We start from the raw sequence: 27028 nt of genomic DNA, 5'->3' as shown, positions 1-27028 counted from the left end.
GAACTAGATATCATAATCAGTCCTCAAATTGTCACATATCATCAGTATAATCTGTGGTAGGTAAGACATCAAAAAAAGCTAACAAGTGTCAAGATGTAAGCAATCTACACAATTCTGAATTTACATAAGAGAATCAGTCCTCAACAAAGCCATCTTTGAATTTTGCTGTTTTCTGATGCAAATTTCACAGTTAGAATAGAACACCAGCTCTCCAATATCAAATACTAAAACCAGTTTACTTTGCCTAAGAAATTCTTGTCTTTCCAAAGACTTCAGACGTTGCACACAGGAACAAAAGTAGATTAAGCCACTCTCATATAAAAAGATGGCTACCAAATATAACTACCAACGTACAAGGTATCTTATGTATGTACACAAATACACACAGCAACATGAAGACAAAATTAAATCCTTGAGATCCGACGCTCCTCAATTTTAATTTACATAATGTATACATACACTGAATATCTGCAACTCCATGTGGTATTTTACTTAGAAGCACAACTTCTGGAACAGCAATAATGTGTAGAGGGTAACGAAGTGAAAACAATGGATATCCCAAAAAAGCTAAAAGCTGTTCCACGCGGGCCTAAATTTGTAGGAATTTTACCAATGATTTAATAACAAAAAGGTAAAATTATACACTACGGTCTCCTAAAAAACACAACCTAAAAGCTATTGCTTCATCTTACTACAGATAACTACTTCTTAAAAAAATTCTTGTAACATATAATAGATAGATAGATAGATAGATAGATAGATAGATAGATAGATAGATAGATAGATAGATAGTTAAAATCTCTAAACTTTTATATACATATAATCTCTATATAGATTTAAATCCATTACTTTTTAAAAAATAACTCTTTGGAAGAACTAACGTGAGTTTTGTACATTTGCACATCATCTAGCAAATTCAGTCCTGACTTCACTGGCACAATCCTGATACAATCATTAAATAAAAGTGATAGTAATGCAACCTTCCGTGTAGTAAAATTAGATAATGTGCATAATACATTGCCTCCTATTGATTCTGAAATTACCTTGTGTAACAGACCCAGACTTAAGAGTGCTACAGTCTCCAAAAGACCTTACCCTTAATTATCTAGCATAGCCAAAACGTAGTCAATTTTCAGAGTTTACTTATCAACATTCTTTATCTTAACATTATACTCTGAATTGCACACAATATTTTCACTTTTGCAATATTTAATACAATATGCTTTGTTGCAAGAGAAGAAAGGATTCTGATTCTAAGCAGGCCCCTTGCCGTATCTCTGGACACTTCTAAAACAGAAATAACAGAAGTGGTAAGCTAATTCAGATTTCTAGTGTGGATGGGTTGGTTTCTTTTGTGGGTTTGGGCTTTTTTTGTGTTTGGTTGGTTGCGGTGGTTTTTGGTTTTTTTTTTCAAATAGACTTGGTTAAATAATTTAGTCACATGTCTAAAGACTCTGGATTATTAGAAATTCTTTACTTAAAAATCTACTTGAATCCACATGTAGCAGCACTCCGAGGTTTGTTCAGAATAAAAGATGACAAATACTGGAGATACGCTTGTGATTTCCTCCATTTCAGGAAAACATAACAAACTTAAACACAGCGAATGAAGTGACAGCTTTTGAGTTTCAACATGGTATGGAAAAAAAAAAAAAAAGAAGAAGAAAATTTATTACTCAAAAAAATGTTTCAGAAAAATTGTAGACATGTCAAAGCAATAACCGCCTTTCTATTAAGCAATACAAAAAGACCAGTAATGACTTCAGATTTCAGGTAAGCCAGTCTTTACTTGCCAATTTCTTTGACACCAACGTATTAATTTCAGGTGTGCTTTAAGAAACAACGTATCTTCAATATTCCTGACTAACATACACCATTTTTAAACAGCGCAACAGTCTAAAACGTTTTTTTGTCAAATGATGCTTTAACTTTGTTCTAAATGTTTTAAGGTTGTTTGCTGTGGGTTTTTTTTACTTTCCCCATAGTTTGTTAGCAATTAATTTTTGAAATAATTTTTCTTTGTGGCCTTCTGGAAGGGTTCAGGCAAAATGCTAAACTGATTGCAATATATTACTAACATCTGTAACGTGTTGATCATTTTACTCCCAAATCCTTCAAACATTTGCACATAAGTAAACTGGCTGATCCACAACTGCTTCCAGACTGGGCCTAAACAACTTGGCACAAACTTATATTTAGAAAAGTATTTTTTGTGCTGTGTTATTATCCTACAATTGACTTCAGAAGCCCCCATATAATCTGCATTTTAGCATTCAGAATGTTGATATTTTTTTCTTTTTTACAGCTACACTCATTGTCTTCATAAAAATAAGCTGGTTTAAAATTATTACTCTGCTAGTCTCTATATTGTCAAAACATACTGGAGCTTCATTTTACGTTGCCTGCATGAATTAACCTCCTTACTATAAGAAATTGTCTTTCAGGTACTAATGCTATGAAGTACCTGTCTTTTACTTATAAATTATAGACTGGTTTAAAAGGCAGAGTGCTTCAAAATTAAAATGGTAGCATCAGGTCTTAAATTTGTTACAACATAAACTACCACAGTAAGCCTAAATAGATATATGCTTATAGCCACAAGTTTGGGGTCTTTCGCTTTCGTTGTATTCAGCACATTAAAATATAACATGTGCTTTCAATGACTTAGATTAGCAAGATGATCAGAACAACTCTGAAGCATATTGCACCAGAAATGTGCCACTGACACAGCGGTTTTTATTAGTCAGGTCTATTTGATCATGGGAAATTGTAATTATGCCCATTTAAAACCGCAACAAACCTGAGCTCTTAGGACTTTATTTACTTACGCCATTTATTTCTAAAACTGCTTGAAAATAACTTGACCAAGCTGACGTTCCAAACAAAGACCACACTTCCTGCTCTCATGCGGAATCTGGAACACCATCAATGTTTTGTTCAGCTTGCATAAGTCACAACTGATTGGCCACAGTCCCTGTGGGCATGCCATTTCATCCAGACTGGACGGTTCATTAGTCATAATTACTATAACTGTACAGCAGAGACTGCAGTTTTATCTCATCATACATCTTTGATAAAGCTGCTTCTATTTCTGCTTCATCAGCATGTGAAGTTACATTATTGGAGCTTTTATTTTCCAATCTGTGATTAACATTGGTTGTTCTGCTTAGGAATCGTGTACCAAAATTCAAGATAACATACAAAGTAAGGCCACACCGTGACCACCGTTTGAACTTTGTGTTAAAAACCATGCAGCGGTTATTGCTACACGGGAAGAATAGATTCTGAAATGACAGAGTCACTAAGAAAATTTAACAAAGAAAATATCAACAACGCAGTTTGTAAGAGGATAAGGCTGTTGGTCTCTAACGCAAACTGTGACACATTAAAAAAATCTATCGGTTCGGCATGAAGGTCAGACATGGGAAATTTCTGACAACTGCTGGGTCAATCAGCGCTTTTCATTTAGTGTTTATGCAATTGCAGAAAAGTAAAGCCTGCAACATAAAGAACCACGGTGGAAACTGACAGCTAAAGCACTACACTACAGTTGGTAAACGGATGCTAAAACACTTAAATCTAATACCGAATGTGAATGCCGTCTTTAACAAAATGCATTTTAAGCATATAAAAGTCACACATTGAGGCATTTCCTTGTTGTGGTCCTTGTTGCTGATTTTTACATCTTATTGTGTGATAATAGGAGACACAAAGACTAGGGGTACCATCTGAGTGTGCAACGTGTACCCATGATAGGCCACATAAACAGTCATAATCGACAGTTACATGCAAGCACTGAGGCTGCAAAAATCCCAGAGTAATTAGTGTTGTCTGAACGCAATGACATCTGTTTTCTCATGGTCCTCTAGACTTGTCAGGCCAATAAGATGTATATGAAAAAATATGACAAGCATTGCAAATGCCCTTCTGAAAGGTCTCACTTTGGGAAAAGCTGAAGAAATGACACATGCCACCTCTTTTTTGCCAATACACCTAACAGCCAAAGCTTCGAGATTTGAAAAGGTCTTCTGAGTCATTTTACATTTGACTATGAAAGGTTTATTCAGCAGTGTGCTTAGGAAAGAATATATCGCCGCAGCTTTTGTTCGTTTTAAAAAAGCAAGCTTCATTAACAGAAGAGGAATAAAGTGTGACTGTTTGCTTCTGACTAGTGTGCTTACACATCACTGCCATCTCTATAATCTTTTGTAATTAAAGCAGCAGAGACTAGGTAACACACAATACACATGTGTGTATGTATATATATTTTTATTCTTATTATTTTGCTTAAAGAGTGAAACGAACAGTTTTACAGCTGTGCTTTCTGGCATTGCAAAAACACCTTAGCCTTTTCATCTGAAGACCTCAGCTTTTGTTTTAGGATTCGCAGCCTTTTTCCTTAATAATGCCTATCTCTCCGTTCTTCCCCTGGACTGTAGCATTATGTTTGAGCATGCGTCTTCTCCGAGAAAGACATTAGTCATCATTAACAGAAGCACTGACACCAAGTCTAAGTGCCTCTCCACAATGACCAAGTGGCAATCATCTTTCTCTTGCCCTGTCACTGCTGATTAGGGTTTTCTTTCATGAAAATTTAATTTGTCGCCTTTCTGCAGCTCCTTTTTACATTTCTGCAATAACACAACAGGCCAGCAACACTAAAAATGAGTAAAAGATGCTGTACCTGTTTATAAGAAAAGATAAGATTCAGACTGCATGGCTATACTTTTTACCTAGTTTAACAGAAAAAAAAAAAAGACAGGCCCTGCAAGATGTAATAAATGAGTTGCTACTGACAGAGGAAAAATCCCCATTAAATACCAAAGGCCTCAAACAACCCAACACACCTTCGATCCAACCAATTGGAAATTTTTTCCTCTGGAAGACAGCTAGACAGCCCCTCTTCCAAAGCCTTGCTCAATAGGCAACATAATGATATCTAAACAGGTTTTTATAACCGATTAATTTTATAACTGCTTCAAATATATAGCTACTCAGGTTTTTAGCTTCTACAAATATTTATTAAAGGATTTCATAATCCAGTGATAAATTTCAACCTCACTTCTTGAGTCTGTGTCAACATTGCTCTTGCAGTTAAAAAGCCAGCCACAAAGAAAACGGCTTTAGCCGCTGCAGGCAGATGAAAAAGTTTCAGTCACGTATGATACTTTGCAGCTATTCAACATACACAGTCTCAGATTCCTGTTCTGTGTAACATTACATTGTTAAACAAGACACCATAGCAATGAGTTATTTTAAGGAAGTTTTTCAAAACATTTACTCTTCTGCTTTATTTCAATTTGTCTAAAGATTTTTTTTTAATTATAAGCATATGCTATTTTGTTAACATCTGTGCACGGCATAAAACCTGACTGAATTCCAACTCCTGAAAAAATGCAGATAACTTACATCCCTCAAATAAAGTAACAACATTAGAAAACTTCAGGAGATTCCGATTAAGACACTTCAGTTCATTTAACTGATTTGCCATACAAGTATATTTAAAAAAAACCAAACAAACCCACCCCTTATTACAATTTTTACGTTCTTTCAGTATCTTTCAGAATTTAATTAAGCGTAAAGCTAAAATTTGGATCTACCTCTATTAAATTCAGAAACCGCAGCTAGTAAAAAACAAGTAATAAAAACTTTATTCAACTTCCTAAAGTATTGGTACTCCACTCCTGACCCAAACAGCACTGGTAGTCAGAACAGAAACTGTATTGCTAGCACTTTGAATTTATAAGAAAGCTTCAATATCTTTAATAGTCTCCATATATGAAATTTAAGAAGAGGAAACTAGGAATTAAAAGCGGATTTTGAATGGCAGACTGTGATTGTTGTACTGCTATAGCAGTATAACCTTGATTAAATGCAGAGCAATACTAAAGTAAAAACAAAACTCTGCCATGGTAACCTAAATTAACTACCGAACCAGACCATGTTTATACAGAAGGCTGGCGTTTTAAGCTACTCTACTTGATCTCGAGAAAAACTTTGACTTTCTAGAGGGCATAACATAAAGTTAAGCTTCCCCAGCCGCACATCTACCATTGTTTTGTTCTCTGCGTTCTCCTCGGCTCTTTTTCCTGACAAGACAGGAACGCAGATGTCGAGATCCTTGCTCCACGTCCACGTCAAGTTCAAGTACGGAAGTTTAGCTCTTTGACTCCCCCCCCCCCCCCCACCTCCAAGTCACTTGTCAGTAAAAGGTTGGGCGATTTATTGACCACTGCTGGATGCATACTGTCAGTGCTGAAGGAAATATGAGAGGGGGCTGTCGCTACTGTTCTGGAGCTCATTGATAATGACATACCTGCCTCTGTCACCCATTACCCATACTACAAACTACTTAGACCTAACTGAAAAATCAATAGCCTACTTGCACTGGTTCCTGTGGCTGCCTCCTTTGATTGTCAGCTCCTGTCTAGGGTCAGCACTTACATGAAAGGGGCTGTGACTGCCTGATGCTTTCAGGACAACCTAACGATATGAAACTAGCCAACAGAACAGTAAATTCTGTCCCCCTGCCCTCCTCATCAATTAGGCTTTGACTAGGCTTGCCTGTAGAAACCTGACCTTTTAAGTTTAGGTGAATATGGAACTAGCTGAACACGCCATTGCCCTCAGCGCTGAGCCAGGAAATCCACTGACAGGTTAAACAAAACAGAAGGTTGTAACTGTCATAATTTGCATTGCACTTTCACGCCAACAAGGGTGTTATCAGTGGGGGCAAGCCCTGGAACACACAACGCAAGCACCCTAAGTCACTCTCCTCATAAATTTTCAAGTGAAGGGAGATAAAACATAATTCACAAATGAGCGTGCATTTCAAGTCCCACTTTCTTTCAAGTTCGCACTCTGGAAACCCACCACAAAGTACATATAAACAATTCCCCTTCATTGGCGCGCTGGCATTCAGATGCCACTTAGAATGAGCTTCCAAGATAGATGATGAATGGGGAAAAGCTACCTGCCTATGCCTCTTAAGGACTCTCGTATCAGGCTTATTCTCCATTGCATATCTACACGCATGAATACTAATCATTAATGGATTACACACACGCACACACCTGTACTTCGGAGCAGCAGGTAGGCATAAATAATTTAAAAATCCCCAGAGAGCCCTAACTGGCACTTCTGAGTAGTAGTCACTCATACATCCTGTATCTTGGAAGTCCATTAGCAACATCTAAATATCCCTGTGACTACAATCAAATGATAAATGTTACATTTTAATGCATCTGCCCTCCTTCAAAGAATACTGACAAGCATGAAACAAAGAACCAGAGCAAGAAATCTCAGATCTAAAGTGAAGGCTGAACTATATCCTGAAAGTTGAATACAATAGCTTTAGTAACTACATACAGATTTTTAAAAAAACTTAACAGTTGAATGCCTTGCTCCGCCTTTCCTCCAAAATAAATTAAAAAAAAAAAAAGATTAAACCAAAATGAAAATATTTTAAAATACTCTGATTAGTACTCCTTTGTTGTATATGAATTTTCCAGCAACAATAGTTTTATGTCCTTTTATGCTGCTGCTTCCGTAGGCCTACCATCCTCAATATAAGCATTAGTGGAAAATATAGACAGCATGTGTGATCAAAACAATTTATACAATTTGAACACTCGAGCTTCTTCATACCATGAAAGGACTAGCTATCTCTACAAACTACAATTATAATTGCTGTTATTATTATTTTGAAACTCTGAGAATGCTAGGAATTTTCAATGCACTTTATTCAGTGCATGTGGTTAACAACTTTTAATGTAAATATACAAACTGGTCCTGAAAATCCCAGGCAAAATTCAGAGCAATAATTTACCTGCTGCTTTTTACCCTACAGATGAATCTTTCTAACTCCTGCACCCTTAATATCCTTCCCACACAAAAGTACGCAGTGCCAGATATGAGAATGAGCTCTTGTGTAAATAAATGATAGGAAAACTGCTGCTGTTTGGTTTTCAAAGTTTAAGATTCTGTTCCGAACCTCTAGATACTCTTGTAAGCTTTTTTTCCTCAACACTGCCTCAATACATGCCCGTCACTGCATTTAGCTTATTTCAAATGCACTTTCAGAAAACTGTATTGAGAAAGGAAAACAGCTGAATTACAAAAAGACAAAAATCTTTTTATTGAAGCTTCAGACAATATGTCATACTGCAATAATAATTGTTATACCGTAACACTCAGTTGTTCAAAATAAACGTAGGACGGAACAAACGCAGAGAAGACCCCTTGAAAGTAAAAACATAGAACTGTATTAAAGCACTTTTTAAAAAACAGAACAGCAGTTAGAATTAATATTGCGCCCCAAACAAACTACAGAGCGAACACTAGTTAAAAATGGTAGACCTAATTGAGTCTGGATGGACCCCTTTACAGACCTAATGCAATGATTAACTATGCATCTGGTAGCATGTCAAGTCCTTTTTGTGTGCCTATCTGATAGTGAAGTGAAAGGGCATGGACAGTGTCCAGTCCCAGCAAGCAAATCATTTGGAAGCAGTCATAGCCATAGATCAAAGATTTTTCACTCTATCCAAAGTCTATTTAAACCCACCAACCCAGCCCCTTGTTGCAGACAAAACCAGTTAGAAAATAAGAAAGACTCCTTGGGATCCAAAGATAATAAAGGAAGATAGAAGTAGAAAATGAAGAAAAGAAACAGACTGGCAGAACCTTGATTTCCATAGGCCAAGACAGCTGTTTTACATCCTAGTTTTATTTCAGACAGTTAAAGAAAAGGAACAATTTCCATCCCTTAGATCACCAAATATTATTTCAATTAAACTATGCAGATGGCTTCTATACGTTATTTGAGCCAGTAGAGTTTCCCCTTCCCAGCTATGGGAGAAGGTACCTTGAACTATTTTGCACACAGGTTTTACCTAATTCATATGAAACTAAAAAGAGAGCAGCATATTATCAGGAAGAAGTTATTTTGAAATAAGATATGCACAGCAAGATATAAAATAGGAATAGCTATGATTTGATTCTCTCATTAGATGTAGCAACAAAACCCCTGCAATGACTTTATAACTAGCAGTACGCTACTTTTACGTCAACAAAGGATAAAAATTTAATACTATGAAGTACAGCACACAGAAAAGTATAGGGCTCCAACTGTGTGGCTCTACATTTAAACTGTATTATATTTGAATAACGGAACAATCAGAAGGCTGTTCAATCAGGAAACTTTTTTTTTTTAATTAAATAAAAATTGCATGCCTTTTCTATTGAATCCGAAGTCAAAACAAAATCATCTTAAAACATGAGGAGGAGAGAGAGAGCAAGCAACTCGACATATTCCACGCTGGTCACCAGTGCTACTGAGAAGATTTAGCCCCCTCTGTCCCCTCCTCCCACAATACCCTTTCCCTTTATAAATCGCACTCATGGAAACTCACTGAAAGGTCATAATCCGTACAGTGGCTGGTGAGGAGCAGAGGATTTCGTATTGCTATATGTGGTATTTGAGAAAGTACTTTTTAAAATGGAAGTATATAAATGAGAAACTTTCACCTCTGGAGTTAGAAATTGACATTTTTAAAGGGTATAGTTTAGAGAATTCTAGGTTACCTTATAAATATGCTTCATTTTGGCTAGCTGCATGAAGTTTTTGGTCTTTAAAATAATCGTCTGACCGATAAAACCACACAGGCTATTGTTTGTTGACATGATTATTTACGCATATGCACAGATACGTGAACATCTTCAACAATAAACATAGCAATCATCAGGCACCTAATGCTAAAAAGAAAAGTTACAGCCAAATACCTGCAAATTAAAATATTTTTTTTAATTTCTAGAACTTTGACTTTGCTTAGAACATCCTCATAATTTTCATGTTTTTAAAAGAAGCGCTGATTTAGCCACAGAGCATTTTTAAGAACCAGACAAGAGATTATCTCTGTAGCCCACCTCACATTTTTCTCAAGCAAATAAGCGTCATTGCATTCAATTGGAGGTCAAGTCGACAAAATCCTGGCATGCTACAAGCTTTAATAGTTTAAAAAATGGATGTTATTTATGTGATTAATCAATTATTGTAAATAAAGACCAGCCAACACACATGAACTTGGTATTTCTACTGGATAAAATAGCATGCACCCAGCCCAACTGCATTCAAACAAAACAGAAGGCCCACAAGAAGTTTTAACAGGAAGAAAGTGCTACAAAAGCACTAGAAATGTTCTTTTCTAGTTCTAAGTGCCAGCTTACTGAAGGCAAACTTACTGCACAGTATTTAGTATCCAAAGCATCTTACAGCTAAAAGAAGTCACCATTAGTCATCATGAGAAAAGAGAAGCAGCTACCTTTAATACAAGATGCAAAGCATTAGAGAGCCTTCAGCTGCAGGTTGCTCATGGTTAAATGCCAGAATATGAGAACATTCACATTTTAAGACTGAGTAGGGGAGAAAAAAATAAGGTACTTTCCCTTTCCTGCTCCAGAAACTTAAGCTAGGGGAGACTTCGAAACATGTATAAATTATATAATTACCATACCATTTAACCTCCATGGAAAAAAAGATTTATGCAACACTCTTAACTGATGAGATGCATTAATGACACGTAGAAATGAAACCACCTTTTCTCCCCCAGTGTGTACCATCAACTTACTTCATAAACACAGTCCTTAGAACAGATCAGCAGACAGCAAAGCCGAGCCATGACTTTCAAGAAAAGGCACACACTGCATACTACTGAAAGTAAACAGAATTTTATCTCTCAAACCCACAGCAGTATTTACTGCAACTAATAACCCAGTTTTGCTGTGGAGAAATGCAATGTACATTACTGAATAATTTCTTTTCAAATCCATACATTCCCTGCAGCGGTTCAAGCTCCATCAGCAGCGCAGGAATGTATGAAAATGACAGGCAAAGGGCACTAGCTGTTTTCCCATACTGTTCTTCTATAAATGGAAGCAGAGTCCTACAAGGCACTTAAAGCTGAGAATGTTTGAAGACTGATCTCCAGGAAAAAAATATTACGATGTTAGGTTCCACGAGCAGATTAATTATTCTGTTTTCCACAAAACTGTTTCCCTTAAATGAAAGGACAGAGAGGAACCAACTACCAGAAAATAAAGGAACGTTAGCTGGGTCTCATCTACAAAGCTGCCATGAACAAAGCACGTACATACACATACATATTTCATACACTATTCATAAAAATAGTTCTTATCCCTTTTGGGAGCACCTGTTCCTGCATTCACTTTTCCCTCTCAGCAAGGGGAGAGGGAGAGAAAAAGGGCAGATTTGGCAGAAATCCTTTAATAGCCTCAAGTCAATTTGATTAAACTTTGATTTGCCTTAAAAATTGCACCTTGTATCAATAGCATGTTAGAGAAACTTTAAAATACACCATTCAGAATAAAAAAAAAGCTCTGTAATATGTAGCGTCTGCCACATTGTTAAGCTGGTTAGGCAAGCAAACGCAAGTATGCTACATCACAACACAATAAGAAACTCGTGTGCTTCTTGCTAAAACACTGAGTTGTTTCCCAGTCTCCTTCTGCTGTTGTTTTTTTAAGGTCAATACAAATGCATAGCGTTCTCTTAAAAAAAAAAAATATAGCCTTTGCACATTTAATAGCAACCCTTCACTGCTACTTTGCCATCCTCAGCGTGAAGAAAATACCGGTGCTCGTACCATGTACACACGCCTGGATTTACCCCAGACCGAGCTCCCCGCGGCACCGGGAGGGAGGGGGCAGGAGGAGCCAAGGCAGGAGCAAACCCTCCGCACACCCAGTGCCCTTTCCAGGATCTTTTTACAGAAGCCCTTGCTAACAAAACGCTATTGCTCCAGGCAGCGGCATGCTGATGTTGGCACTGCTTAAACCAAACAAACACGATGTTTAACAGTCAAATAAAATGTCCCGCAGCCTCCCTAATGAATTTGTCAAGGACCATCAGATCACCCCCGCCCCTGCCTCATTAACTCAAGTATGATGAGACGGATTATAACGAGAGAATACAGATCAATCGGTCTGAAGACTTCAAGTGGCTTTTAGCCCTGAGAGTTTCCCTCTCTGCGGCACGCACACGGTCTTTTTAATGGAATACAGTATCTCCTGCTGCTGGAGGGGCTGCCACTTCGTTTTATACACCATCAAGGAGCTGCTGATGGACTTCTACACTAACATACATAAAAGCAGAGGTGACAAGGGCTCTTCAATTACAGCCTCCTCGGATCCTGTTCCCCCTTCAATTATTCATCCCGGCGAGAGCAAATTCCGCCACAGATGAAGCTGGTCTTAATGCAGTGCGGCCACAAATACCCAGACACAGGAGAGAAGGGTTTCACGTGCATTATTTGCTGGAAGTGTTTAAGTTTATTGCTCAAATGATGTTTCTAATTAGCGCTGGGGCAATAAATTAAAGTCGGCTTTTGTTTAGCTGATTTATTATTTACTAGCGCTTCAACCTCAGACAGGAAAATTGGTAATGAATTGTTTTAAATCTGAACACTAGTAACGCTTCATCATTAGTCACCTTACCGGGGGAGGGTGGGAGGGGAATCGTCCGCTCCTTTTGCTTTTACCCTGAAAACACGAAAGCGCGTCCCCCCACCCTCGCCGGGGCCGCCTGACGGCTCCGGCTTCTCCCCCGCGCCCCGGCCGCGGGACATCCCCGGGCTGCCCGCTCTCTGCTGGAAGCGAAACCCCGCGGAGCCTTCCCTGCCCGCCGCTGCTCGGAGGGTCGATGTGTAGAACCCCTCGCCGGACCGGGGAGAAGTGCCAGGCCGGCTGCGGGAAGGCAGACCGGCTGCGAGTCCGCTCCCAGAGCCGGGAGCTTCGGCGGGGCGTGTGAAAGGGACCCCCAGCCTGACTAACTCCTCCGCTTGCGGGAGGGCGTCCGGAGACGAGGCGCAGGACCCTCAGGGCTCCGCCCGGCCAAACGAACCCCGAAGAGACGCTCCGCGCTGGCGAAGCGCAACGATGCCCGCCCGGTGCTGCCGCCCGCGCCCGGCCCGGCGGGACCTCCGAGCGCCTGGAGCGGGTCCGGCCGCGGCCCCGGGGAGGGGACGGGTCCGCGGGCACTCACCCACGCCCCGGGCTGAAGAGCCCCGCTCCACCCCGCGCATCCCCGGGACGCCTAGGGACCGTAAGAGCAGCGGCGCTAGCGCCTTTGCCAGCGAGCGGCTCTCCCTTCGTCGCAGCCTGTCCCCTCTCCTCCATCCCTTTGAAATTGCTCTCCTCGGAGCCTTCCCTGGGCTCCTCTCCCTCCTAACATGGCCGGGCCCGCCGGGGACACCTGACATCGCCGCCCGCCCGGGTCCCGCCGAGCACCGGGCATCGCGGCCCGTCGAGCGCAGGCAGAGTGCCCCGGCGGCATCGGGGCAAACAACGAGCCGATCCCCTCCTCGGGGATAACGGAGCCCCACCGGCGCCGGGCACGTCCGTACTTACTTCTTCCAGCGCGCAGTAGTACGGTCGGCACAAGACATGTTTCTAATTTAAATGCACGCGGAAAACAGACGGCGAGATTTTCTTTATTAAAATCAGCCAGCTGCCGCGAAAGGAGGAAAGAACAAGAAACCGAGCCCAACCGCTGCGAGCCGGTTCAACCGAGGCTCGGCGAGGAGGACCGCATCGCGTGTGAACGGTCCCGACCGCCCCCCCTCACCGGCAGCGGGGACCGCGGCGGGACGGCCCTGCGCTCGGAGCTCCGCAGCCCCGGCCCGCCCGCCGGTGCCCGCTGCGGGACTGCACGGCCCGGGGAGGCGCGGGGGGGAAGGGGGGGGCGAAGCAGCTGCGAAAGCACCACGCACCCTTGGCCGCAGGACGGCAGAGGTGGAGATTGTCCTAAGTTTCGGCAGGAGAAACACTTCGTGTTGTTTTGCAGCAGGTACCGCCCGGGGGGTGACAGCAGCGCCAGCGAGCCGCTCTTTCCCAAATGACGGAACACAGCTATGGTTTTATGTCCGAATCATTCAATATTCTTATTAATGCAAACTTGCATAAAATATCGTTTCCTTTCGAATAACTCAATCCTATGCTTTAGGAGGATGAGCAGAACTTTACGGCACGAGATTTGTCTAAATTAAGGTGGCTGAGGGCAGTAAAACAAGGTGTGCAACTCGGCTCCAGTGACGGTCTCACTTTCACTGCTGCAGCCCAGCATTAACGAAGAAAGATTTATGCCCGCGGTGAAGCACCGGCACGTCCCTCTCCCACCCCCCTCCCCCCCGCACACCGGCGCTGCCGCTGGGTCCCCCCCCAACAGCAAGCGGCGGGAGCAACGAGCTCCCCTCGCCCGCCAAGGCAAAGCTGCAGCTTTCCCCCCCCCGCGCCAGGTCGCGGGACGCTGGCACCCCCCTAAACCCCCCCTCCCGGCCCGGTTTTAACGCCGGTCCAGCCCAGCACGGAGCCGGCGGGCGCCCCTGCCCCGCCGCCGGGGAGGAGGAGGCAGGAGCGAGCGCGCGGGCGCGTGTGCGCGCCCCCGCCGCCCGCCGCGATTGGTCGCGCCGCTGACAGCTCGGCGGCGATTGTAGGAGGCGGGGCCCCGCCCCCCGCCCGCGCCCCGGCCCCATTCATAAACTACAGCACCCGCCGGCACCGCCGGGGAGAGACGGGCGCACGGCGGAGGAGGAGAGGCGCAGAAAGTGAGAGCCTCGGCGCGCACTTCCAGGGGTGGGGAGGGGGAGGAGAAGCCATCCCGGGCACAGCAGCTACGCCCTCCTCCCGCTCAGGATAAAACACAGTCTGTGCAAAGAAAAAAAAAAAAACCAACCAACCAAAACCAAAATAACAACCAACCTATATATATATCTATCTCAAACCAATCTATATAGAGCTGCAGGACAGGAATGAGAGATCACAGACCAAGTGCACACGTCTGCGCGTAAAGATAGAGAAAGCCACAGAGCCGGGTTCAGCCAACGCCTCCAGCAGGAAAAGGGAAATCAACAACACCCCCTGACAGTCTGAGCGAGCGGCAGCCAAACTCATGCACATCTCTGGCGGTGCCACGGACTGAAAGCGAGAGAGAGAGGCAGACAGACAGACAGACAGACAGAGAGTTCACTCTTCCGCTCTGGGCATTGCTCGCATTCTTCTCCTCCTCTCCTATCGTGTGCGGTTTAAAACTTCGCTGCCGACCGGCTTTTTTTCTGCGGGGATCTTCTGCGAGTCCTGGGGAAGTTCGTTTGGGGTTTTTTTGGTTGTTTTGTTGGTTTTCTTTTTTAATGAACTCTTGAAACAGCATTTTTGTCGCTGCGCGGGGGGGTGGGCGCCTGAGCGCAGAGGCAGCGCAGACCTCCCTGCCCCCACCGCCACCCAAAACTTTGCGCTCCGGCAGCCCGCGGGGGCTGCCCGCCGCTCCGGCACCGGCACCACCGCCGCCGCCCAGCCCGCACCGCCCCGCTCGCCTGCGGCTCGCACTCCTCCTCCTCCTCCTCGCCGGGGCAGCGCTGGGCTTCGCTCCTTTGTGCTTCGTCGTCCTCCCCGATTTTTTTTAATTGCTCTCCCTGGCGCGCCGCTGCCGCCTTCTTCCCGGAGGGGGTGGGGGTCTGCGACTTGGCTGGTGCCCTCCGCAAAGCTGCAGCCACCGCTAAAGCATTGGATCCCTCAACGTACTGCGAGAGCCCGGTGTACAGCCCGGACCTGTGCCCCAACATGATCGCCGCGCAGGCCAAGCTGGTCTACCAGCTCAACAAATACTACACGGAGCGCTGCCAGGCGCGCAAGGCGGCCATCGCCAAGACCATCCGGGAGGTGTGCAAGGTCGTGTCGGACGTGCTGAAGGAGGTGGAGGTGCAGGAGCCGCGTTTCATCAGCTCCCTGAGCGAGATCGACGCCCGCTACGAGGGGCTGGAGGTGATCTCGCCCACCGAGTTTGAGGTGGTGCTCTACCTCAACCAGATGGGCGTCTTCAACTTCGTGGACGACGGCTCCCTGCCGGGCTGCGCCGTGCTCAAGCTGAGCGACGGCCGCAAGCGCAGCATGTCCCTCTGGGTGGAGTTCATCACCGCCTCGGGCTACCTGTCCGCCCGCAAGATCCGCTCCCGCTTCCAGACGCTGGTGGCCCAGGCCGTGGACAAGTGCAGCTACCGGGACGTGGTGAAGATGATCGCGGACACCAGCGAGGTGAAGCTCCGCATCCGGGAGCGGTACGTGGTGCAGATCACGCCCGCCTTCAAGTGCACCGGGATCTGGCCCCGCAGCGCGGCGCAGTGGCCCATGCCCCACATCCCCTGGCCCGGCCCCAACCGGGTGGCGGAGGTGAAGGCGGAGGGCTTCAACCTGCTCTCCAAAGAGTGCTACTCGCTGACGGGCAAGCAGAGCTCGGCCGAGAGCGACGCCTGGGTGCTGCAGTTCGGCGAGGCCGAGAACCGGCTGCTGATGGGCGGCTGCAGGAACAAGTGCCTCTCGGTGCTGAAGACGCTGCGCGACCGGCACCTGGAGCTGCCCGGGCAGCCCCTCAACAACTACCACATGAAGACGCTGCTGCTGTACGAGTGCGAGAAGCACCCGCGGGAGACCGACTGGGACGAGGCGTGCCTGGGCGACCGGCTGAACGGCATCCTCCTGCAGCTCATCTCCTGCCTGCAGTGCCGGCGCTGCCCCCACTACTTCCTGCCCAACCTAGACCTCTTTCAGGGCAAACCCCACTCGGCCCTGGAAAGCGCTGCCAAACAGACCTGGAGGCTAGCCAGAGAAATCCTCACCAATCCCAAAAGCCTCGACAAGCTATAGGGTTAACACCGCCACCACCACCCACCCCCCCCCGGCGCACAAAACTCGTCCTCCGTAAACAACAACAGCGCCTAAAAAACTTTTTATTTAACGCAAAACGACGACGGAAAGAGGCGGCGAAAGAAACGCGCCCCCGCCACCCCCCCACACCCCTCCACCTGCAGCTCGGCCTTTTAAAAACTTGCAGACGGTTTTCCCGGCATAAACTCTCACCGCCTTGCACGGAAGAAGGGAAGAGCCTCTCCTCCGGTCCTCCAATGTGAATTTTTAAAAAGTCACAAAAAGAGAAGCAATCGGACTTTTGCAACCTCAAAACGAAACCCGAAAGGTACATTTTCCAATCCATGTATAGTCCTTTTCTTATTCTCTCTTGTTTGCCTGAATGTTGTCACCAAGTGAAAAATTATTTAACTATATGTACAAATCTCCCTTTAAAAAAAGTTTTACTGATGTTAAATGTATTTCGGTGCCAAGGTCAGATAATGTGCCCCACAACTGACTTGTTGCAAATAGTAATAAAAAAAAATATTACTTTAACTTTACGCTGACTTTTCGTGAATGGTTCTTAAATTCAGGCAAGTAGATTCTTTCTGAACCTCAGAAGTAAAATGTTTTAAGAGAAACGGAAACACGAGATGTAAAGCTAGTCTAAACGCGACACCTTAGCTTGGCATATTCATTGACGTTTCCTAAACTTCCTTCTAGTTTCGAAAAAAACAGTGCATCTAAGAAAAAAAATCTTGTATATCCTGTAGCTGAGCATGTGACAACATCTGCTATATTTCTGTGACTTTAAGCTTCCCCTCTAAATTTTGTGAATATATGGAGCGTCGCACAGCAGCTCGCCAGAATTTAGACAGAACTAGAGCATGCCATTTCCTACCCTACGGTCGTCATCTTTATTTTTTTTTTTTTCTTATAGTTTTCTTTCCCTTTTTTTCGCGGCAAATCAAGCGCTTGTATTTTGTTTTAAAAATTCATCCCTATTTGCTTTCGCTTCCCAGGGCGAAAGCGCTATCCATTTGACTTTGACACCAAGGAAGTATAGATCTAGCCTGAATAATTAATGCACTTTAGAGCAAACGGTCGATATTTTTTTTAAACAAACATTTGTTTTCCCCGTATTTTTAAGTACAGCATAAAATCGCGCCAGAGCGTAGCCGGACGAGCAGATAAGCAACCCGTCAGGGAAGCACCCGATCCTACATTAACACCCGGCCGTTCTCCGCGCAGACACCGCCGAGCTCCCCTCTCCCGAGCCCCCTTCTCCCAAAGCTAAACTCTACCCGATTCCTCGTATTTCGTGCTCTTGCGATTTCGCTTTAAGTTTGCTCAGAACGACTTAAAAATATTTTTTTTTTTTATGGGGATTTTTACCGGGAACGCGTTTCTAAGCTTTAAAAGCGTTAGCGTTATCTGCTCCGGCCGCCCGCAAGATTTCGAAGGCGGGTCGGAGCATTTCGAACAAGTTTTCCTGTCCTTTCGAGGGGGCTAAAAAATGTAGTTCTTGCCCCAAAGGACTACTTCCGTTTCTTTGTGGATGGATCCGGAAAGAAATAGGCATGCGAATCTGAGTTGCTTTTGTCCTTAAGTTAAAAACGAAATTAGCAGGTCGGCCGGCAGCCCCGGGAAATGAACTTCCATCAGAAGCGGGGCGGCGCCGGGGGGGAGCCGGCCCCGGCCCCCGGCGGAGAACGCGAGGCGGCTCCATGGCCGGCCTCGGCAGCCCCGGGCGACACAGCCCGGCGGCGTCTCACCAGTTTCTCCTAGAGTCACCAAGAGCCCTGGGTCCTGGCTCACCCTGGGTTCAGCCCGCGGGGCTACCCTTTCCTTCTGAAAACAGCCCCCGGAGTAAGAGTATAAACGCTGATCTTATCGCTGCTGATGCTATCGCTACGGCAGGTTTTTCTTCAGGAACTTGTCACAATGTTTTCTTTTCAGTAGTTTAGACAAATATACAAGGAACTTAAATTTATCAAACAGCTGAAGCCTCATTAATTAAACAGGCCCTCTGAGTTACAGTGGATTAGGATTTTTATTATTTTTTTCCCCAAGGGGCATTTTCTGCAGCGGCTCTAGTCGCCGCTATCAAGGTGCAGTAGTTTAAGCAGAGGGTGGGGCAGGGAGGCGTTAATGATCGAAAGAAAGCTGCCTTGCAAGCTTATTTGGTTTTTAAAACAAAAATATTCAGATTTGATTTCTAGCCCCATCCCCATACTCACAAGAGACGTTGCAAAAGGTCTATTTTTTTTTCTTTTAAAACCTCCAGCTAAACTAGCATCACAAGCAGAACATAAGAGGTGTAGCCTATACTTCATGTAACCAACTCCTTTTATAGGAACCCAAATAAAATCTCTCTAAGATGCAGAATTAAAGATACAGTCAAATCAAACCAGAATGCCTACTCACAGCTAAGAAAACTACCACTCCCAAATACTCGAAAACAGCAAAAAAGAAAGTGATCTGAATATATGTTGTATGTCAATGTCCCCATAACACGTGTAACAGGAATGGTAAGGATTAGTAACTATACTCAAACGTCCTATGTGCTAAACAGGGAAAACAAAAATGCAGAATAATGCAGATCTGTAAGACTTTTCTCATGCTAATGCAATACAGAGCAGCAGAACATTTCAGATGGAAAACGCAATACAGTAACGTATCAAACTGTCTTTACATTTTATATCTATATCCTTTTTACCATTAAATGTTTTAAAAGAAACACTGTGGAAGGAGTAAGCACTTCAAAATTTTGAGAGCTCTCTCACACGTGAAATAATTCTAAAAATATTTCAAAAATACTTCCGGACCAAAAGAAAAGTTAAATCTCATTTATGGCATCACATAAAACCCACAATTGTAGTCATTGCTTGTACTAAATTCTAGTTCTAAGAACCCGAGAGCGTTGGTTTTCAAAATAAATTTATTCCTTGATAGGATTTGATAATCCCAGCTTTCAGACCCACTGATGCCATTTTTAATGCAGACAAGAGCAATTTACTCAATAGGAACAAAGAACCGAACTGGTACTTAACACACAAGGTATTCTCCACAGACAAGCAGAAAACCACTACTTCTTCCAGTGACTTTTTTCCCCCTTCACAAATAAATTATTACCTTTTTTAATATTAAGCAGATATTGAAAAAAACCCACAACAAACCAAAAGAAGAACTGTGCTTAAATTGAGATGCGAGAGTATTTACCAATCACGTCATACTTTAGAAATGTTGCTGTAATACTGTAGAAAATATTCAAGTCCAACCTTATTAAGTTAATTGCACAATATACTGCCATTGAAATCGGAATTTTACTGAAGGTTACTAATTTTAAACCAAACACTAGTAATCAAGTAACTCAGAGCAAATAAAGTTTGTGGGAAATTAGCAAGTCAGTTCAGAAACGTATTTTAAGAGGGCAATTATGTTTTCTGCTTAGGCACAATAAATAATAACAGGCCCTGTAAAATCTGTTATAGAATAATACAACACAGGAGCACTGAAAACTCTTAAGTGTAGGAAGTTTAGTGCTATGCTACACTGGCATTATATAAAAATAGGAAAGTAAAACAAAGCATTTGGGCTAAAAGCCCCGTGTAACTTTCCAGTATTCACACAGGCCTGTGATTCAAGATGTCTTTATTTGAGACACCTCCCTGGAGCTTTATTCGCAGCAAGCAAATTAACATTCAAGTAGGGTCGAATTGTGGGAGGGGGAGAAAAAGGAGAAGGAAAGGAGGTGTCACCTATGTGAAGTTCACTAACATATATGGTCAATCGCAAACTTATTAAAGCAGCAACACTGTGGACCAATAGAGGTAAAGGAAGGCGAATGAAGAATTAAAGGTCTTGGGTAATTTGTCATCATCTCTCAGAGCTCAGGGTCAATGATCTCTTACCTTCGGGTCGATTTTCTTAAAACTGGGATCTTCTTCATCCACCTCAAAGTAGAGCTCAGAAAGAGTGATGGAAAGAGTGCCTTTCACTACTACTGAGGGTGCCACAAGCTGAGCTGGTGTGCTTAGGGCAACTGGACCTGCCAAAGAGTGAAAACACCAACAATATTCAAAACAGAAGAGAGCACAAGTGCAAATTATTTGCTTTTCAAGCCTAGAACATTAAAATAAAGAAAGCAAAGAGCACAGCTCTTCATTAAAAACCAAACCTCTTTTTTTTTTACCCCCCCGGAAAAGAACATATGTAATACATTTACAGTGTCTCTGTGCTGCCGAACATTGAAGCAGCTAAAATTGCAAACTGATGCATATATTATACATGCCAGAGCTGGCTTTAGCATGGCAGTATATGGTTTTTTACTCAGACATATTTTCTTTTCAAGAAACTTGGAGAGTTGCATACCTTCTGTTATATGTAATATAGAGAGTGCACATATGAACACTTGAAATCTGACTGTCGGATGTATTCTTTAGGTAGGGGAGAGTTTCGATAGCTCTCCACAAAGACGAACACAGCAGTCAAGGCTCAAAGTTGTCTAACTGTAAAGTGTTCCCTCATGGATGCTAGAAATCTATTGTTAAGGTTACACAATGTTACAGAGCCTAAAGTAAAATGTTTTAAAGATGCTTTTGATTCCATGTTAAATATTGTTCAAGGATTCCACACAGTGTTAGTGTAGCTCAGGGACTGTGGGAGTAAACAGCTGGAGGGTTGGTTTCCAACTGAATGAATTTTTATTGGAATAATCACATCTCCACAGGGCTTATCACAGGGACAAATCAGACTACTACTGAAAACAATAGGTTCAGCATAGATCTGACAATGTAGAACCTATTATATAAAATAACACAAACAGAAAGAAAACCGGTTACGTTTGCCATCCAGCTGATTAAGAGGGTAAGGAAATGAAGTTACTTGGCTGCAGTATTATCTGACTTTTGTAAAACAGTGGAAGATATGAAAGTGACATAGACAATTTTGTTTTAATAAAGCATCTATAAATGAGGTACACACGTTCAGGTAATCAACGTGAGAATAACTGACAAAAAATTCAGATGAATTGTCATTTCCATCGATTGTTAGGAGGGTGATGGTCCTTAATCTCGCATCAATCTCAATGTGTGCCACTAGGACAAAAGAAGAGATGCTCTGCTGAGATCAGAGCAGCTTTGCCCTCTATTCCCAATGTACAAATACATTGTGTTTGCAGATGGGCATGAGATAGCTGCGGAACTGCCATGATTTCCCAAAGCTCACCCCCACAAATGGATGAAATAAGCAGCTATGTGTTCTTTTGCTGTCTCCCTTTGCCCTCTGTACATTAGCATGTAATCCAGAGGAGAAATAACATTTTTTCAATCACTCGCAGACATTCAATTACAGGGCAAGCAGACAGCTGCAGAAGCTGGGGCAGTCCAGGTCCTGTAGAAGACCCCTGACAATTTCCACTTCATTTCTAACCCACACCACTTTATTAGTGAGGATTACTTCTTAATCCTATTGCCATTGTCAAGATTATATAATTAAACTCCCCTTTCACCTCTATTACAGTATGAATGTATTACTCGAACCAATGAATGAATAATACAAGAGAAGGAAACATGGAGAAGGCTATTGAGAAGAAAGCTCGTGGTAGAAAGGAAAAAAAAATAATTCACATATCACATACAGAAAGTGCCATTGCATTATTCTTTCATTACTTTATTTTACTTTACTCTTTCTAGGCGGGTTTTCTTTTTTTATTATGCTGCATTTTTAACTTTGCTTGTAAAAAAATAAAAAGAGTGGAATGCAGTTCAAGGATAAGCGAACTGCCAATAAATAATCATGTCCAGTAATTTCACTGAATTCTGATATGTATCATTGTAAGGTTATACTACTAGCTTCTCAGAGAATCAGAATTATCTGAGAAACGGAGAAATGACATTTTTCTCTGAAGTAAATGTGCATAGGATACCAGCTGAGAAAGCAGAAGAACACAGAGAAGTTTGCGTTTTCCCTCATAAAAACCATGTTTCTCAAATAACAGTGGAGACACTTTATAACCCCCGGTCCCTGATCCAAGGAGGTTACTCTGTTTTTACACTTTAAATGGTACAGATATGGACCCACTCCACCCAGATTGCAACATCAGCAAAAGTTGCATACAACTGAGTAAAATTAATTAAGTTCAAAGATCCGAAGTACTATTTCTTCTTTGGAAAAAAGAAGCGAAGTCTAATATGACTCTGGTGTGTGGAGAAGGGACTTCAATGGGAGAATGACAAGAGGTTTGAAGGAGTTAAATCCAGTGAGTGTACAGACCCTTCAAACTCAAGTAAATAAACAATACATACAATGCTATAAACTCAGGAAAAAATTAAAGTTCTCCAAAGCCTTTAATTACAGACAACTTGCCTAATTGTTCACTAGGTCTAATTTGAGGAGGTGATTTCAGGAGTGGAACAAGGTCAAAAACAAAGAAAAGAAGCCCTTTTCAATGTAGACCTACTTTCTCTAAGGAAGGTTTTTCCTAGAATACAGACATCTACTGTGAAAGCAAGAAGGTTACACAAAAGCCAGAGAAAGAAAATGCACAGCTCCCCTCAAGTAAACCCTCAGCATCCAAGGTGCACAGAAAATGATCTTAATGACCCAATTATGGGAAGGAACAATTTATCAGTGTGTATCCCAAAACATGATTCACTGCATCGCAGGGGAGATCAGAACTTAAATAGCAAAGAAGCTAAGGAGAAAATCAGATAGCTGAAGTTACCCGTTAAGTTCTCCACTTCTCTTTCCTCCATGAATGACATGATGTCGTCGTCGCCTTCCAAGAGAATCTCACTTTCCGAGTTCTGATTTCCTAAAACTTGACTCTTGATGGACTGCTTTCCTTTAACAAGTATATCCTCATCAGGAGCTGAAATGAGATACACACACATTGCTGTCTGTCAGGTCTCAGAGGCAGCAGTGAAAAAGAAACGTAATTTTTTTTTTTATTAATGAAAGTTCAGGAAGAAAACTGTTTAGGGACTAGCTGTGGGAAGTACCTGTCCTAATCCTCTAATGTTAGGACACATCTAGTTTTAATCCTATTAAGCCTGCTCATAATTATCCAGCGCTCTCTGCAGCCTTTAACTCCACTTCAAGTGTTTACTAAGGTGAGGGGGGGAGATACAACAGACTCTCTTCCCCTGCAACCTTCCTTCGGAAGTCGAGTTCTCCTGCTGGAAGCAGGTCCCCAGTGCTTGGTGTCTTAACCTAACTCTCAAAACCCCGGGTTCTACCACCGCTTTGCCCGGGGCAGCCGCCGCCGCCTCGTCTTTCTGGGGCGTGCTCGGTGTGGTCGTGGCAGTGGCGACCGAGCACGCCCCAGAGAGACGAGGCGGTGTCGGATGCCCCGATGGGCCAGCGGCGACAGGACGGGGGCCAGCACCGGGGGCTGCGCAACAGGGCGACAGCGGCGAGCGGGAGGGGCGGACGACGACCGTCCTCGGCCCGGTAAACCCGCAGCAGCTGGGGAAAGGGAGGGAAACCGGCCCGCGGGGCGGTGGGGGGGTCACCTACACGGCTCCGCTCCGCTCGGGGCTGCGGGAAGGGGCATCCCGGGAGAGATTCCCCGGGAGCGGGGGAAGGAGAAGGCTCCCGCCCCGCTGGAGCTGTATCCCCGCATCCCCGCTGCTCCCGGTAGCGGCGCGATCAGCCGATAACGGTAGGTGGATTTCGAGCGGGGGGGAAAAGCGCACACACACACGCGCCTGGGAGCGGAAGGGAAAGGAAAAATAAAAATAATAATCAGCCCCACGGTCACGGGGGGAGGCAGAGAAAAGCGTGCACCTGCTTCCAGGGGGCCAGAACGCAACGGTACCCGGTGCCTACAAAGGGAGGTTTCTTTTCTCACATCTCTATTTTCGGAATGGAAAAGTAGTAAAAAAAAGTGCACGTTTCACGTTTACACACGGTAACCGGGCGGACAAACGTGCCACGGCCGCGCCGGAGCCGTGCCCCCCCCCCACCGCACCTCCCCGGCCGGTCGCGGGGGCCCGGCCCGGCTTCCCCCCCCACGGCACCGCAACGGCGGCCAGCGGTGGCCAAGGGAGGGTCAGCCGGGAATGCTCCTCGGGCTCGACTCTGCTAGGTACACATCTATTTCATTTAAATTACAAGTTCAAAGCATCAGGGGAAAAAAAAAACAAAACAAAAGAAAACAAAAAAACAAACAAAAAAACCACAACCAAACAAACCAACCCCCCCAAAAAACCCAAAACCAAAAAACCCCACCCAACAACCAACCACACCAACAAAAAAAGAAAAACAAAGAAACAAAAAAAAAAAACACAACAAAAAAAAGAAACCAAAAACCCACACCCAAAAAACCCCACAACTAAACAAAACACCAAAAATCCCCCCCAAAACCAGTTGATCTCTCCCTCTACACGTTAGTTACCACCTGCTGTGATAAAAACCCAAACACAGCAGTGTGTGTCTGTATTGTTTGGGGTGTTTTGTTGTTTGTTGTTTTGTTCTTTTTTAAAGCCGAACATAAAAATATGATTTCTTAAAAAAAATAGATTGGGAATGCCCAGGGCACAGCCGTGTTTGAAAAACATTCACCAAACACATCGGGACCAACTAACTTCAACACATTGCTCACTGCTTTCTCTGATTGCTGCCACACTTGATTTGAAGTTCCGCTGGCTTACTTTAAAAATACGTTAATCTGCAAACATTTACGGAAGGCGGCAATTCCCCAGTGGCAACATATAAAGTTTAAATTGTTTAAGTAAATATGTGCACATAAATTGCAAATAATAAACTTTTCAATTAAGTTAAAAATGAAAAAGAAACCCAAACAAACAAACAAACCAACCGCCAAAAGACCAAATACCCTGGTTTTGGTTTAGGCCTTGAGCTTACAAAGAACACAAGCAACAAAAAAACCACCCCAACCCCCAAAACAATCAAAAAAATAACCACAAACAAAAGGAAGTTTAACTTGACATACAAAATAAAATGCAATTTATGCATGAACCCTTCTACCCAACCAATAACTGCCATTTCTAAGTAAGCCTTTAAAAATAAATTATTGTAAAGCTTTAACTGCATTGTACAAACACAAGTTTTACTTTCTTCTAAAATGTGCTCATGTAAATAATGGTAACTCAGATTCTGGAGTTGTTCAATGTGAGTTGAAAACCTTCTTGTCATGGAAAATATGCAGCTGATATTTAGAAAGGTTTTCCTGTAATTAACTCCCCCTTGAGGATTTTAAGTTAGCAGCAGTAAAATTACCAACAGTATACTAATATACACCACATGCACTGTTACTCACTGGCCTACCAGCATTCCCTTGAAGATCAAAAAAGTAAAATAGAACAAAACCATCCCAGGGATAAAGTCAAAGATAATAAATACCCTTTTTTTTTCTTTTAATAAAGGCAAACTGTATTTGTTGTTTCAAAAACCTCATCTGCACTGTACATGCCTGCCTTTTTTGCTTTCTTTATTACAATCTATTTGTGTTATACTGAAGATGCTATTTCAAACTATTGTCATTGAAGACTGAATTGAGAGCCAAGATCACACCTAGCACAACGTGTCCAAAATACGTCCTTCAGTCTTTCTTCTCAACTACCATTAAGAAAAAATAAAATCCATACGGCAACTTTCAGGCCAAAGATGCCTGGATAACAGAAATATACCCCTCCTGCCGCATCTTTGTCACTTATTCAGATTTTCTTTCCCCAACTAGTGATATATACTGATTCAAAACCACACATCTTATGCAATTGCCTTTTTCAATAAAAGATTTTAGGCTATAAGTTGTTGTAGTCCGTTTTTTGTAAATTTTTGTCATCTCCTTGCATGTGATGTTAGTTAGCCACATTTCCTGACACACATGTAATGCGTGTGCACACACAGGCCCAGGAAGAGGCAGAGCAGATACTAGCTACTGGAAGGCAAATAAGACATCACACTGTGAACCAGAATCTGCTTTTTCTGCCCTGGCTGGAATAAAGCGTTTCACCTGCAACCAACACACACACGCTCACAGGAGTATCTGTATAGAACCGAATATATTCCACAAGGATTCACCCATTTTCTGTAGATAAATGCACTTATGTAGGCAGGCCACGGTCTATTTCTCTTTTGATATTTACTGATTAGAGATACATATAACGGAGCACGACATCGTGTGACATATTCAGTTCCCATGTATGCGCGTAGGTATATCACACCGGATTTCATATTTCAGGACCCAAACCCTGCTCTGTCAGCAGCTAACCCAACGCTCTCTCTGCCAGGCCTGCCTATTCTTGGCATGACTGGAGCTTCTGGCTCTAGACCTGCAGATCTAAGCGTACATTCACATACACCT

The 27028-nt window shown here is 43.3% G+C and overlaps 2 protein-coding genes across 6 annotated transcripts in view; one reads left to right on the top strand and one right to left on the bottom strand.

The window, feature by feature from the left end:
- Positions 1-27028, bottom strand: part of LRBA (LPS responsive beige-like anchor protein) — a 414612-nt gene that overhangs the window by 162708 nt on the left and 224876 nt on the right. For all 5 annotated transcript variants that reach the window (XM_063335812.1, XM_063335808.1, XM_063335810.1 and 2 more), the window contains 2 exons: positions 23423-23569; positions 20610-20746 (listed from right to left, as the gene is read on the bottom strand). In XM_063335812.1, the coding sequence (XP_063191882.1) occupies positions 20610-20746; positions 23423-23569 (284 nt within the window). The remainder of the gene's footprint in view (positions 1-20609; positions 20747-23422; positions 23570-27028) is intronic.
- MAB21L2 (mab-21 like 2) lies at positions 14608-16823 on the top strand. The gene has a single exon (XM_063336110.1). The coding sequence runs from the start codon at positions 15634-15636 to the stop codon at positions 16711-16713; it is 1080 nt and encodes a 359-aa protein (XP_063192180.1). The 5' UTR covers positions 14608-15633; the 3' UTR covers positions 16714-16823.

This window comes from Chroicocephalus ridibundus, chromosome 5 (assembly GCF_963924245.1).
Source record: "Chroicocephalus ridibundus chromosome 5, bChrRid1.1, whole genome shotgun sequence".
Classification (NCBI taxonomy): domain Eukaryota; kingdom Metazoa; phylum Chordata; class Aves; order Charadriiformes; family Laridae; genus Chroicocephalus; species Chroicocephalus ridibundus.
This window is presented reverse-complemented; position numbering and strand designations above follow the sequence as displayed.